We start from the raw sequence: 15653 nt of genomic DNA on the forward strand, positions 1-15653 counted from the left end.
GTTGTTTGTTTGTTTTGAGGCAACAGTATAAAGGTTTTCTCAGAGATTTTTGCTGTTGAAGATGAAATTCACAAATCTTAGGGTTTTTTGGTTAATTTTTTTGTGCCTATTTCTCCTTTTATAGTATTTATTGAATAACGTCTGCTGTCTGAAGAAGACTGATCTATTCTAGAGGTAGGTTAAGCCTTAAGAAATTTATGAATATTTATCACTCAAACTTGTCACACCATTTCACATGCCAGCAATATTACAACTTGGACAAGAACGTGCAAGAAATTGTTGCTCATTCCTGTAATACAACAGTTCTTGTTCTGTGTGCCACAGGCCATTTAACATCAATTAATGTATCTATCAGTATTGACACCTATACCGTAATTTTTGAGCCTGGAACTAGATAATGAGAACATAGCATCCAGAAATACCTTTTTGTGCAAAAATTTGTGATGAATTTGCATTACGAGTGAACATGGAAAATTTGTGTGTGCATACATACCCACATATTGTGCACGTAGACACACACAATTACTTATGTATACTTACATAAAAATGATTTTAACATAATCCTCTTCATATTGGTTAAGATAGCAAAGCAGTTAGTATGGCTTGCCCCTCTTCTACATGACTGCCTTTCTTGAGTAAAACAACAAAAGGCAGAGATTTGAGTCCTGTCACCTCTTTTCAGTTTTTCACATCTATACTGACTTAAAGCAAAGGGTTAACGAAGCTTCCAGAAATCATGCCACCTGCATAGTTAAACATAATAAATACAAGAAGTTGCTATCTTATAGGAATTGCCTTTGTGAAGGCTTTTAACCTCTTGATTACACTCTTGAAAAGATTCCTGCTATTTCAAAGGTTTCAAGAAATAATTCCTATTGTAAACCAGAAACCAATGCAAGAACCACCTTGTGAACAGAAAATTCCTGTATAAAACAAGAAATCGAATCTGTGCACACCTTTATCTGACAGGCACAACCCCGTTTAAGCAAACAAAAGAATAATAGTTTTCTTTTCCTCAAAGAGGTCTCTTTTGCTGGTGATCGTCTTTCAGGTGATAGAAGCTTTTCTGTACAAACCCATATCATTCCATCTTGGGTCTGCTACACAGCTGTCTAAAGGTTTCCACTGACCACTCCTATTCTCCCTCTGTTTTAATTCTGTCACAAGATATCGGTCCTTTACATAGACTGCACAAACTATATTTGGTTTACTTCTTCAACTTCTTCACTCCAGGAAAAAAATATTTGCAACAAAGCCTGAGTGAGACTGTAATTTTGTTTAGAAACTGTGCTGCAAATTCAACAGTCTCTTTCAGAGCAACAAAGGAACTCTTGTTTGCATGGCTTATCGTGTTTTGGTCCAGAATGTGTATACAGTGATGTGATCTCAGCAAGATTTTTTTTGTTTGTTTAGCAGAAAGAAAATCTAATATAGTCACTAGACCGGCATTTTCTCATGACTTTTTCAAAGATCAAAGGAAAGAACTGTAACCTCAAAAGTATATGGCTGAGATATTTCAGTCTGTGTCTGGTCAATAAAGAAAAAAGGCACTGACCAAATAACAATTATAAGATAATTAATTCTTAGGGCTGTTTCACCTTTAGAAACCTTAACGAATGCTTTGTATATTAAGGAGGTACATGTTGTTCAAGACGGACATAAGAACCTGGGAGCTAATACAGTATAATGTATGTCTGTGTAGTGGTAAGTTATACACAGATGACATAATTTTGCTGAAAATCAATTCATTTCATTAATTCTGTTCTTCAGATTTTGGCTGAATTGAATGTATGCAAAAGATGTTAACCTTCTGGTAGAACTTCTTTATACACAAAAAAAGAATAGCATGTTCAACACAGTATATTTCTCAACCAATACATCTTAACTCTAAGCAGACTGGATAGCTTGGTACAGATGCTCACTCTATCTTTGTCATTGTTAAGACTTTTACCAGTGGCACTGGTGGTCAGTGCACAGTGTAGCAACATTTTTTGTGATAGTTATTTGAACTTACAGATTGACTTCAACATTTGCATCTTGGAACTTTTTATGAAAATAATTTTATTTCAAAGTAATTCTGTGAAAATATAAGGTGGTCAACTAAAGCACAGAGAAGAGTCAGTTGACATTTTCCTCTGTCTAAAGAACCTGCCTGCCTATCTTCAATCATCTAGATATTTTATGCTGCACATTCAAAATCAGTAGATACTTTAGAAAATTTAGTCATCTTTTTTTGTACCAGGTGACAATGGAATTCTGTGGATAATTCAGAAACATACTCTATGTACTGCGTCCTGCGTTGAGACAGCAAGAGTGGCCTTGTGGTTGCAAAAAATAAACTGCAAGTGCAGCAGAAGGAACTCATGATACTCAATTGACTGAACAAGAACATGGCAGATGAATTTTGGTATAGATAGGTGTCAAGGGAGGCGCTTACAGAAAAGGCAATTCAAACTTTACACGCCAAACTCTTGAGTAGCTACTAACATGCCAGAAAGAGTTCCCACAGCTGTAATAAGTATGAAAGTAACAGCTCAGTGTTCAATAAAGGTTAAAAAAATTAACCAGAACAAAGTTTGGGGAGTTAGTAGGAAAGCGAACAAAAAAGGATCCATAATTCCCCTCTATAAATCCGTGGTGTGCAAACACTTTAAACATGCTGTGCAGGTCTGATCCCTCCTTGACTCATCTCAAATCAAATATATGAGAACTGAAAAAAAGTTCAGTAGGAGTGACGAGGATGACCGGAGGAAAGGAACAGCTCCCACATGAGAAACAATCCTAACAGCCTCCATCTGAAAAACAAGACTAATGGAGATACAATGGAGATCTATAAAATCTGGCGTACATCAATAAGGAACTGCTGTTTCCACTTTCTCCTGATGCTGCACTTTGGGGACATCAAATGTGGTGGGAAGGTCCAAGTAAATAACAGGAGATACTTCACCATTCTATACAGGGCTAGCCAATCAGCAGATATGCTGCCACAAAAAATCATGAGTGTTACATTGACTCAAAAAGCAATCTTACAAACTCATAGAAGAAAATTCTTTAAGAGAATTAAATTCAAAGAAGCCACAATAGGTTCAGTGAGTCCCTGAGTGCAAATCTCCACCAGCTGGGTTAGTTTACCAAAGGAGTGTTATGATATTCTTTGCCTGACCTTCTATGGCATCTGCTGTTGAAGACTGGATACTGGACTAGGTCAGCTTTTAGCACAACCTGGTACAACCATCCTTATGTTATGGGGCAGAAGCACATAAAAATAATTTCACTCATACCACGAAGCAGCCAATCTTCACTCCTGGTCTAGCAGTTCTGGCAGGAGTTCTGGTAAAACTGAAGCTTATGGACTGAGTCAGCACGGCACAGTTAAGTACTATAAATACGGAGAACTGCCTGAAGCACAGAATATAATTAAGCATCCTCTAGTACACTTTGTTTCATGAGTTAATGGTGTTTTCCATACTGCTTAAAAAGAAAAAAATTACACCAAATGAAAAAACCCAAGGGAGTCATTTGGGATTCTTTCTTTTTTCCTGTAAAGAATCAAGAACAAGAAACCATGGGAAAGACCAGTGCTCAAGGGATCATATTCTTCTTGACAGACAGAAAGCATTGCAGGGCAAGGAGTGTCTTCTCAGACAGTGAACCAGTTTATAATCCTGCAAAGAAGCTGCCAGTGTCATGAAATTACTGGAATAAAATCAGCCACTTTTGATGTTTAATTGAGAGTACAATTGTCTTGAAAAGCAGCTCAAAGAGAGTTAAAAGAAAAAGTTGATTCAGCACATTATTAAGTGATATTAACAGGTAATTAATAGGTAATCATGTATTATTGTTCATGCACGGTTACAAGTTGATTTATCAAGTATACTCACAGAGACTGCAGGCTGCGCAAGTTCTGGAGTGCTTCCATAGGAACCTGGCGTAGTTGGTTATTCTGCAGCATCCTACATTTTGAGTAGCACAAAAACCAGAATCAACAGAGTAAAGATAACTTCTTTCTATTTTAAATTTTCTTCTAAGCTTACCTCCTTTGTACTGGTTCTACTTCAAGATTACAAACAAAGGAAAGCTACACAAATACTCTGTTTCCCTGCCCCTGTCAAATGTCAGTTCTCTTAAAAGCAAACAAGTACCTGTAGCATATGAGCTTTGTTAACAGCTACACATCAGCTTTGAGCAGGATTTTCAAAGCAGCTGAGGAAGTTAAAAGAACAAATGCGATTTGCTTGCGATTTGCTTTCAATAGGGCTTGAGCTCCTAATTGCCTCCAGTAATTCCGAAATGGTCATCCTCATGTACTGATTTTGTTTTCCTTCTGAAGCACTTCAGTTTCTAATTCTGATAAAGCTGTGAAGGATTGACTCTTGAAATCCTTATTCAGGAAAATGCTACTACAGCAAACAGAACTGTTAACTGTATGAGGAGTTCATGATTTGCTTTGAATAAAACTTTCTCTCTGTGAAAACCGCTGAATTTTTCCCAATGAAATCAATTTTCTCAAACAGAAGGTTGCTAGCAATGACCTGACAAATCTCTTTTCTGAAATATCACATCATTTAGCTTGCAAAGATTGAAAAATCAGTTCTCATTCCAAAATAATCTTTTCCTCCCTTTCAATACAGCCTCATATCCTTGTTTGGACCAACTCCTACATATGATTCTATGTGAGTAAAAGTGAAGTAGTACATGCCGCCTTCAAAATGAGGCATACTCGATGGGACATTGTAAATGAAATAATTTTTGGCACGCCTAAATCTCCTTAGGCCAACAAGATCTATAACTGGCCAACTTAAAGAGTAGATGGAGTGGGAAACTGTTCATGCTTCCTTCCCACTTATGTATTTTTTCAGTAGAGCTTTGTATACTCTTACAGTAGCATCTGGCTTGGCTTGATGCTGCCTAGGAGGTTGGCTTTCTTGCTAATAATACAGTTTCTGTGAACTTTACATAGGCAAAGATCCCCTCTAGTATAAATATTGTGAGATGTGGCCTGCTAATAATTTTAGTAACTACATGTACTGACTTATTACTCCAAATAATATAGGGTTTTGTCATATTTTTTATAATTTATCTTATAGTAATTACATTGCAAAGAACAAGATATGAAATATGAACTGCATTTTAAATTGCATGGTGTTCTACAATAATGGTTTTCCCCCCCGGCTCTCAAGAAAAGGAAAAGGCAATTTACCCCCAGTTTTGTGTGATTGTGAAAAGTCCGCTAAGAGTTTTAGACTTGAAATCAGAACTTTTGAGACTATTAAAGAAACTGTTAACTGAACCAATTTTTACCTTTGATATTGTACAGAGACATCTACTTGATGAGCAAGTTGTTTTTAGGATGCCATTAATGTTTTCCGACCTTTGTGTTTAGGATATTTTCTATATGAAAACCCAAAGATTTAATGATGTTCATATGTATCTTCATTTCAGTCGAATTGTTCAAAATGAGCTGATCAAAATATGTAATTTACTTGATCAAAACTTCACTGGTTAATTAGTTCCCTGGAGCATTTAGGAAATCAGAAATATATCAAACAACACACAGTTTACTTACAGCACTTTAAGACTGAAAAGGCCAGCAAATGCTCCCTTAGGAATGTATGTCAAGCCATTTCCTGCAAGACGTCTGCAAAGTTTGAAAAAGGAAAAGAAAGAGCGTGAATACTTTTTCTCTTCATGTGGAATTAATTTGGTTGTTAAAAAGTGCAATACAGCTATGTTTGAGTGACTGATGCCAGAGGCAGTAGTTTAAGAGCCTTGTTTTGTCATTAATACACTCCTAAGAGCAAAAAAAAAAAAAAAAAAAGAGAAGCCCTTAACTGTACAGTTGATTTACTGACAGCTGGACTGCAGAGACAAAAATGCAACTTCATTGCAAATCGAGCTTATGGTTTAGAATGCACATCTAATTCTTCATATTGCTCTTTTTAAGGATTAGAGCAATCTCAGCAACTAAAATACAGATATACTGACAACAATTAGAATCACTGGATTTACAGGCATGCACTTTTGGAATTGTGCATGTATGATGTCTGTGCACAATTAACTCACTTGCACTAATATCCCCATAGTAATGACCACAGTTCATTTTAAAATAACTACACATAAAACTGCTGTACTGGTGGAATCATAGTTTTCCCTGTGAGCAGATGTGTAATAGGTTGGCATAAAGTATATTTGCTAAAATTTGTAGGGCTTTTTTCCCTACTTCTATTGCACCTTCCTTCTCAGAACGCTTGAAAGTATTTTACAGACCTAGGTAAGTACAGCAAATACCTCTGTATCACTGACAAAAAAAAGAATGCATTCCATAAGGTTTGTGCCTAGGAAAGGGATCATGTATTTGATGTGAAATAATGGCATTTCTATGTTCCCCATCAGTGCAACTCCAGAACATCTTGCATTTAGCCTCCTGACATCTCAGTTCAGCATGAATGTGCTATGATACCTGTACCCTAGCTGGAAAACTGACTGGTAGGGGTCAGATTCCCAGTCAAGTTACTCTGTGTCAGTAGAGCCACAGTGTCTGCTCTTAGCTGGCAACAAATGTGGATAGATATGATGTAACCCTCTTCTATTTGCAGACCAAGTGGAATCGGTATTTCCCATCAGCTAAGATATTGCACACCAAAATTGCAGACAGTTACCACAGACCAGCTGATTTGACAACAGAGCTGACATTTGATTTGGCCTCTGGCCCCTTAGGAAACACCACAGGACTAGATCCAGAAAATGCCTTAATTACCAAGCTGCCAGAGTGGAACCTACAGCACTGAAGTAGGCACCAGAGTTGCCAATACTGTTCATGGAGAAGGCCAGGTGCTTATGACTGCAGTCCCAAAGATCCAGCGCTGACTGGCCCTTAAATGTTGTCCTCCTTTGGAGTTTAGCTGTCCCAAGCTAACTACAGGGTCCTGAGCACACCTTCTCTTTAGACATCTCTTTCATACAGAAAATAAAAATTGGGACACAAAGAAAGAAAACATGATTCTAGATCCCAGCTCCAAAGACTTTTCAGGCATTTACAATGAGTGGAAAAGGCTCTTCCCTGTACACACACAGACACCTGCTGAGCGATGTGACCTGTAACTCCCTGCAAGTGGCTCTTCCCCTCTCTGTTCAATTAATTTAGTTGTGCTCTGCAGAAGCGCTCAGCTTCGGACAGAGCTGCTGAGCTTGTCTCCCTTTGGAGTAGACTGGAGTCTGATGTTCAGACACCTGAGGACTGGGCACGTGCATCTGAATTCCTGCAGGCAGGTGAGTAACCAAACCTGGCTCACTCTTGCTCCAAGGTGTGGCACTCACAGGCTGAGCCCACTTTTCTTCAGATGTGTGAGGGGCTTCTCCAGCTTCAGCTTTCATTCTGAACAAAAATGGCAATGACTTTTGGGTTGTTGCTGGATCAAGCAGGTGTGTGCTAGGTTAGGCACACCAGACTGCGTGCCTGAAAGTAAATGCCATTTGTGGATCACTGACTAGTAGAGGCTCAAGACCTATCTAATGCTGACCTGTTTATGACATGATTTTTTGGAAAGACTGAAGACTGCTTCACCCCAGCAGCACCCTTTTGCTCTGTTATTTTAATGACATGACTGGACATGAGTCTGGACAATGAACCTGGCATGAACCAGAAAGTGAGGAGTCTGCAAAGCTTTACTGGAAAAACAGTAGGTACAGGTATTGAGGTTTTCACTTACAGCTATAAGTTGCTGCTTTGAGTGTGATATGGAAAGCTTGATAAAGAGCAGAGGACTAAACCCACATGTCTAAAGACTCAAGCTGGTGCTCTGTCAGGCCACCATCCCTTCTTAAGAGTGGCTGTGTTGCAGCAATTTTCATAATTGTTGCAGTGCAAACTGCCAAATGCACTACATGTTTATACCGCCTGTCTGAACTGCAATACTCTTCATAAAATGGGCTAGCAGAGAAAATCAGACCTGTTTAAGAGCTCCTGGAGAAGGACTCTGGCAATTACCAAGCATGCTCCTCCCTCTTCCAAATGCAGGACTACAGCAATTTAATTGGGACACTATGCAGCTTTAAAGTTTCGTTTCAATGTGTAATACTCACTATTCCCAGCTTCAGAGCATCATCATGGCTTTCTGTGGTAACCTTAATGTTTGACATTTTTTGAAAATGGGCTGTCATAATTTTAAAGACATTTTTATGGTATCTGTAATGTATATCTAATATATTTAGAAAGAAATACCTAAGCACAGAGACACACCTATACACGTACATGTTACATGTCTCACTGACATTCAGGACGGTTTTAGTGAGACCGTACTGCATTGGGCTGTATTTGAGCTAGTCTCTGATGGCTAAAACTTTTCCATGTAACTTTTTTCAACTGACCACCCACAATATACCACCCTAGGAGCCTGATCCCTCCACATGGCCCCAGCTCCAACACCTTTTAGAGGAATATGGTGGTGAATGGAGTCAAATCCAGTTGGCAGCCAGTCACGAGTGGTGTTCCCCAGGGCTCAGTATTGGGGCTGGTCCTGTTCAATATCTTCATTGATGATCTGGATGAGGGGATCGAGTGCACCCTCAGTAAGTTTGCAGAAGACACCAAGTTGGGCAGAAGGGTCGATCTGCTGGAGGGTAGGAAGGCCCTACAGAGGGACCTGGACAGTCTGGATCAATGGGCTGAGGCCAACTGTATGAGATTCAACAAGGCTAAGTGCCGGGTCCTGCACTTGGGTCACAACAACCCCATGCAATGCTACAGGCTCGGGAAGGAGTGGCTGGAGAGCTGTCTGGCTGAAAAGGACCTGGGGGTGTTGGTCGACAGCTGCCTGAACATGAGCCAGCAGTGTGCTCAGGTGGCCAAAAAGGCCAATGGCATCCTGGCTTGTATCAGGAATAGTGTGGCCAGCAGGACCAGGGAGGTGATGGTGCCCCTGTACTCGGCACTGGTGAGGCCGCACCTCGAGTACTGTGTTCAGTTTTGGGCCCCTCACTACAAGAAGGACATCGAGGGGCTGGAGCGTGTCCAAAGAAGGGCAATGAAGTTGGTGAAGGGTCTAGAGCACAAGTCTTATGAGGAGCGGCTGAAGGAACTGGGGTTGTTTAGTTTGGAGAAGAGGAGGTTGAGGGGAGACCTTATTGCTCTCTACAACTACCCGAAAGGAGGTTGTAGTGAGGTGGGGGTTGGTCTCCTCTCCCTAGTAACAAGCGATAGGACGAGAGGAAACGGCCTCAAGCTGCGCCAGGCAAGGTTTAGGTTGGATATTAGGAAAAATTTCTTCACCAAAAGGGTAGTCAGGCACTGGAACAGGCTGCCCAGGGAAGTGGTTGAGTCCCCATTCCTGGAGGTATTTAAAAGATGGGTAGATGTGGTGCTTGAGGACATGGTTTAGTGGTGGACTTGGCAGTGCTAGGTTAACGGTTGGAGTCGAAGATCTTAAGGGTCTTTTCCAACCTTAACGATTCTATGATTCTATGAATATCTGAAGCCAACAGACAGTTGTAAGTGAGGGATGCTGAGCCATGTTCCTGAGCTGTTCTGAGTGACAGTTACCTGCACTGTTAAACTGAGATGTAATTTTTTCCTCTTTTCTTTTTCTTTTTTTGTTTCAGATTCCAACCCTTGTTTTATATTCTGCTGCTTTTCCTTTTAGATCACAACTTCTCAATTATTAAATATGTCTTGTACAAACACTTCAGACAGATGAAACCACATGTTAATCTTCTTTTTGGTAGGCACAGCTTCTGCATTTACTCCTTATGAGTTTTTCAAACCTCAGGCCATTCTTGAAGTTCTGCTTTGAATATTTTTCAGTTTGGAAAGAGCTCTCACTAATTTTGCAGACAGTGATTGATACTATCTTATATGATACTGCTCTGCTTATGCAGCAGAAGATCACGATCATCATGTATAGCCCTACATATTTCAGTAGACGGCTACATCAAATGTATCACAAATGCCAAAATACATGTATGTCCATGTAGTTCTCTCACCAAGCAAACTGACAATGTCAGAAAAGGTAGACATCTGGCCACAATTATTTTCTATGTAATGATGTTGCCTGACCTTCAGTCACCATATTAAATTATTTCTCATGACGCCCTTTTCATGATTTTCTGTGGAACCTGCTTCAGGAAAACCATCTATTCCCAACATGCTCCATGAGACCACTTCTGAACACTGGCACAACAGTAGCATCTTCCCAGCCCTTTGGAATTCCTCAGTATTATGGTATTTGGTAGAAATCAGCAAAAATGATTCATTGGGATCATTGTCTAATTCTTTCAATACTCTTGGGTGAAAGTTAGCACATCAGTTCTTTAAGACATGCTGCAAAGCTCATTAAGTTTGGCTTATTTGTTCCTGACCAGTTTTAATGCTTTCCTTGCGGGTTTTTCCTGATATACTGTGTATTCTCAGTCTTGGCATAGGGGAAAATGAATCCCCTTGTTGACACTACAGTCCCTATCAAATATCTATCGGGGTTTACTCTTCTCCACTTCAGAGATTTTGTTTTCCGTTACCCTAAATTATTTGAGGGAAGCTGCCCAGCATTTTACTGAACTTTGGATGGACTTTGGGTAGTGATTTTAGTCTGGATGGGTAAATATTGCTTTCCCTGAACAGATGAGGATGGACGTACTATCTGCCTCTATAGTTCAGCATTTAGTTAATGATTTCTGAGAGCAGGAAAGAACTAGCTTGTTTATAGCGCTTACATAACCAAATGGCTGGCTTCTATCATTTGAACAACTTCGAATTTCAATTTTTAAAAGTTATTTCTTTTATTTCCAGCATTTCTGACATTATTTTAGAAATATCTCATTAAGTACATTCAGGCTCAAAGGTATCACATCTCTTTAATGAAAAAGTGATCAAAAGTATACAACATTACTGATTTTGGATCCTACTTTGAGCTATATTATTTTAGAACTAGGTTTTACTTATGCTGCTTCATATAATCTTGCAAATTAATGGAGGCTGGAAAAGTTTATGGGGAAGTGTTGCCACATGCTTCCCTCAGTACCTGCTACTTGCCACTGTTGGAGTCAAGATACCAGGATACTTTTGGCTTAAGCATAGTCTAAGTTTTTATACTACTGCATGTTTCGTTCTAAAAAATGTAAAATAAATGAGCTGGGAGAAAATCATGTTGCCTCCATTCTTTTTAAATGGCAGCAATTTATAAAATATCTTTCAATGCAGTTCAGCCTAGCTGGCAATCTCTGCTCACTGTTGGAACAGCTACAGTGCTGCAGGTCAGGTTCATGGCCTATGGTCAGATCTAAGAAAAGGTGTGTCTGGGCTCTCCTTTGAGTGTTCCCCATCTGTTTACCCCTTCAGTGTATTCTGACCTCTCCTGCAGTGTCATAGTTCTGAGAAATGGTGGTCACTAAGTCAGGAGAACATTGCCAAAGACAACACAAGTAATGAGACACCCACAGAAAGCTCAGAAATCATCAGAAACTTTTTTTTTCCTTTGATTGTTGCTTGTGTCTGAAAAGAAAAACTTCATTCCTCAGAAACAAGCAAATAAACATGAAGTTGTGACTGAGCACAGTCAACTATTTCCTTTACATTTCTAGTACAGTAATTTTTCTTTGCCAACTCAAAACTGCTTTGTGTGTGAATGTTTTCTGCATCAGGACAAGCCTTGCCTGGTACCAAGCATCTCCTCATTACCTGCTGGGATGGAAAGTGAATGTGAAACACTAAAAAGTTTTCTCTCTACAGCTAACAAACTGTGGCATTTAATAAAGAAAGCACCTCTCCACTAACTGTGGAAAGAAGCTGTGGCAAATCTAACCCAGCTACTCCTCATTGTCTGCAGCAGACAGTGGCAGTATGATATGGGTAGTGGCTGCTCTTCTTCTCTGCTTGAGTAAGACCTACTCCAGCAAATGCTGAACAAGCACCTGTAAAGCGTATTTCAAAATCTAGTAGCATCAAACCTATAGGAAAGACATGAAAGGAAGATAATAGTCTCCTTGGGAAAAAGCATATGTTTACATTAATTAATATTAATGCTGTGTTCTAACAGGATTAGCACAATGGAATTTTCTAGAACAAGTTACTGATCAAATCTTGCAAGGTGCTGAAATGTAGAATAGACGACACTCTGGATCTTGGTATGGCTCAACATATGACGGGAAGGAGTCAAGCTCCGCTATTAAGAACTGAAAATCCAGTGAAATCTGTTGTAATTCTGTTTCAGAACAGATACAGTTAAGTAGAACTTCATTACACTCAAATTTATGATAAACATATTGGACTCATTATTATGCCAGTAAACTATAATAGCAATACCAGACTGGCTCAATGTTTCTAGACTAGTGCCAGTGCATGCCCTTTAATACAGATTAGGATATATATCATTGCATCACTTGTGTTGCATTATATTTAATCAGTCCACATGTACTGCAAGATCCTATGCAGAATGCAATTGTGACTGCAATCTGAAATCATCCTTCAACTGTGCAAAGATACTGAGGCATTTCTACGAAAACAATTCTGTGAACTGCTGTCTTGCCTTGATGTCCCTTTGACTCTGCATTTTACTTCTGTTCACTAACCAGTTTGCTGATTTTATTTAAGGAATGAGAGCAAAGACTGCACATGCTAAGAGAATGCCATCATGAATTTGGTTATATACATATATATGTATGTTTAAAGATGAGTAGGTTAACATCAATAATGTCACAATTCAATTTTTCATTTGCCTGTTTTCTTTGAAAGCAGATGTTTCATTCCTCATTTGCTATATTATATACCAAAACCAACAAACTCTCCAGACCGAAAACTGAAAAGGAATTATATAGAAGAACCTAGAGACTGGTGAAAAAAATCTTTGCTTTTGTAAATATAAACTGAAAGTACAGAAGGCCTGAGACAGTGAAAAGCCCCAGCAGTTGGGACAGTTCTGCCGCTATGTGGTACTAACCTTCCTGAATTTGGTGCTAAAACACTAGTATGGCATGTAGAAAATTCCATCAAAATTCATGTAATCATGGATTGTGTCTTTTATACCTTGGGTACAGATAAGAAATTCTCTTCTGTAATTTGAAACTTCTTTCTTAAAAGCTTGATCCACCTCTCCAACTGCCATAATTGTTCTGAATAACTGATAAAGATTCATGGTGAAATCTTAGTCTCACTGATGTCTGTGGAAAAAATTGTGCTGACACAAGTAGAAATGGGACTCTCATTTGCATCCTACCTCAGTATTGTATTTGCCAGTAATTTACCTCTTCCCTGAGAGGTTCTACCAATAACACTAGTACCAATCCTAAAACTATTATCTCAGCTTCTAATAAAGGAAATGGTTGTTTGTGGAGCAACAATGTGGAAGTAGAACAGGAAAATATAAATTTCCAAATCTTTTTCTAAACCAGCTTGTTCTGTATACAGAAGATTGCCTCTGTTCAAGGAAGAATTACTGATCTTGAATCTTTTGCTTCAACTTCGTTTCCTGTCAAACTTAATCAAAGATACACAAGCACACAACTACACATATATTTAATCCAACTGTATAAATATATAGCCAATACAGAATTTATATATTTCTATGACCACAATTTTCTTCAGCTTACATATACAGCTATAAATAGGTAACATGAAATGTTCTTGCTTCTTACATCAAAAAAGCTTTGATAATCTGGATGCTCATCAAGCACTTACCCAAAGTCAACTAAAATTTTGAGCTAAGAGTTTAATTTGATATTTATTAGTGATTATTCTTGGGCCAATGCAATAGAAATGTATGAATTAATGGGTGATTAATTACTGTGTTAATTATCAGTTAATTAATGGATGCTATCAACATACATATTTCAAAATGTTTTTAGGAATTACTTTGCTAGACTAGGAATTTAAATGTTACTCTGTACTTTAATTATCTTTTTATATTTCAATCTGTCATGTTAATTAAAACTGTAGTCATTATAGTAATATAAAAAGAAATGTGGGTCAAATGATATATTAAAAAATCTGATGCTCAGAGAGATCAAAGTAGAAAATGTAAAGATATTCTCCTTTCTTTAAAAAAGGGGAGGGGAGTGTGCAAGTTGTAATTGTGCTGTATATTATATTTATTGCTACTTACAGTTTAGTTGGAAATTCAAATATAACAGTCTGCTCTTGCTTTAGGGCCTAATTGCCTTTTAAAATGCATGTGCCAAATTCTCATAGGGTGTAAACTGGAATAACTCCAACTGACCTCAAGCAGTTGGAATGAAATCAATGTGTATTTGATCTTGAGCTGGCTTTGATAAAACAGATCATAGATTTTTGTCAGTTAAGGATATGGTCTAAAATGTATTTCTTTCTACACTTATAAAAAGCAGAGACTCTTTCTGCACCTGGCATGAATGTGATCCAATAACTGATAAAGACAACTGATCTTTCCTTTTGTGAAACTGTCCACAGCCAGCGCTGAGAACAAGCTGTTTTGTTCTCAGTGCTGCAGAAGGCAGCACCATTCTAGAGGGCTCCAACGGCGCCCTTCTACTAAACAGGCAGCCAGGTACCTGCCTTCTGATTGCAGCAAGGCCAGCTGTTGGGAGGTACTCCAACAACAGCCAGAAAATCCCAGCGGATCCCAAGGATACAACCAATAAGAGACATAACTTCACTTCTGGGTTTGAAGAATGCGGTCACCAGATCACTACTCCCAGAACAATCTTAAATTTGTTAAAATTCCTTTCTCAGTGTTTAAATGTTAGAGCAAGATGGAGCAACAAATGGTGGATCATATACATTACACTTCCTAGGCTGGGTCTTCCAAGTGTCATTTACACAAGTGTCTGATGCTGGTTTACGTTTTATCCCAGTAGTGCCAGTATCACCAGAAAGGGTAAGAACTAATAATAATAATCATTAATAACAGGAATTGGCGGAAGTGTACTGCAGTACAACACACCATGATCAAACTGTCAATAATGAAAAATGTGTTAGCTGTTTTGGCATTCCTGTGTGATAGGCAAAGGACAGAAATTGTGTAGATGCAAGTTTCGAGGTTACTACCATTCTCTGAGTGGTACAATGAAGCAACACCAAAGAATTACTAGAAAAATTACTGGTACTCCTGTTTGGAAATTCAAAAAAAAAACTTAGAGAGAAGAAGCTGGTTTTACCATGCTTGTGAACCTATTAGATATAAATGTGATATTGGCTGAATTCATTACCCATAATCCTAAGCAAGTGGAAAATTGAACCATGTAGGTATCAGAAGTGTTCATGGCACTGAAATCAAGCAGTCTACAAACAGGCTGCTTCCACTAACAAAAAAGGAAATTACTTCTGCCTACTTGCTACTGCAGTATACACAGAATATGTTAAGACTTAAATTAAAATCCTGCCTCAGGATCTACAGATATACAGCACATTTAATAAAACATCATTTCACCCCAGTTTAATTAAGTATAATTTCACTATCTGTATTGATCACATAACATAAAAAGCTCATCCTGTGACTTTTTTTGATATTCTAAACTAGTTCCTAACGAATATTGCTGGATAATAAATTACAAGTTCCAGAAAGCATTTACAAACTACAAGCCAAAAATAAACTTCAACACACGCTCAGTAAAATCAACGCAGCAGCACTGACAAGGTTTCTTGGATATCAATCTAGAACATTTATTGTTTCCGCTTGCATGCATATTTTACT

At 38.5% G+C, this 15653-nt stretch overlaps 1 protein-coding gene across 1 annotated transcript in view; it reads right to left on the bottom strand.

Moving 5' to 3' along the window:
- The window catches only part of LGR5 (leucine rich repeat containing G protein-coupled receptor 5), a gene marked incomplete at both ends in the record, with an annotated part of 94033 nt that overhangs the window by 31440 nt on the left and 46940 nt on the right, over positions 1-15653 (bottom strand). The window contains 2 exons of the mRNA XM_082311382.1: positions 3882-3953; positions 5567-5638. Of these exons, the coding sequence (XP_082167508.1) occupies positions 3882-3953; positions 5567-5638 (144 nt within the window). The remainder of the gene's footprint in view (positions 1-3881; positions 3954-5566; positions 5639-15653) is intronic.

Source organism: Platalea leucorodia (assembly GCF_965183815.1).
Source record: "Platalea leucorodia genome assembly, chromosome: 4".
Classification (NCBI taxonomy): domain Eukaryota; kingdom Metazoa; phylum Chordata; class Aves; order Pelecaniformes; family Threskiornithidae; genus Platalea; species Platalea leucorodia.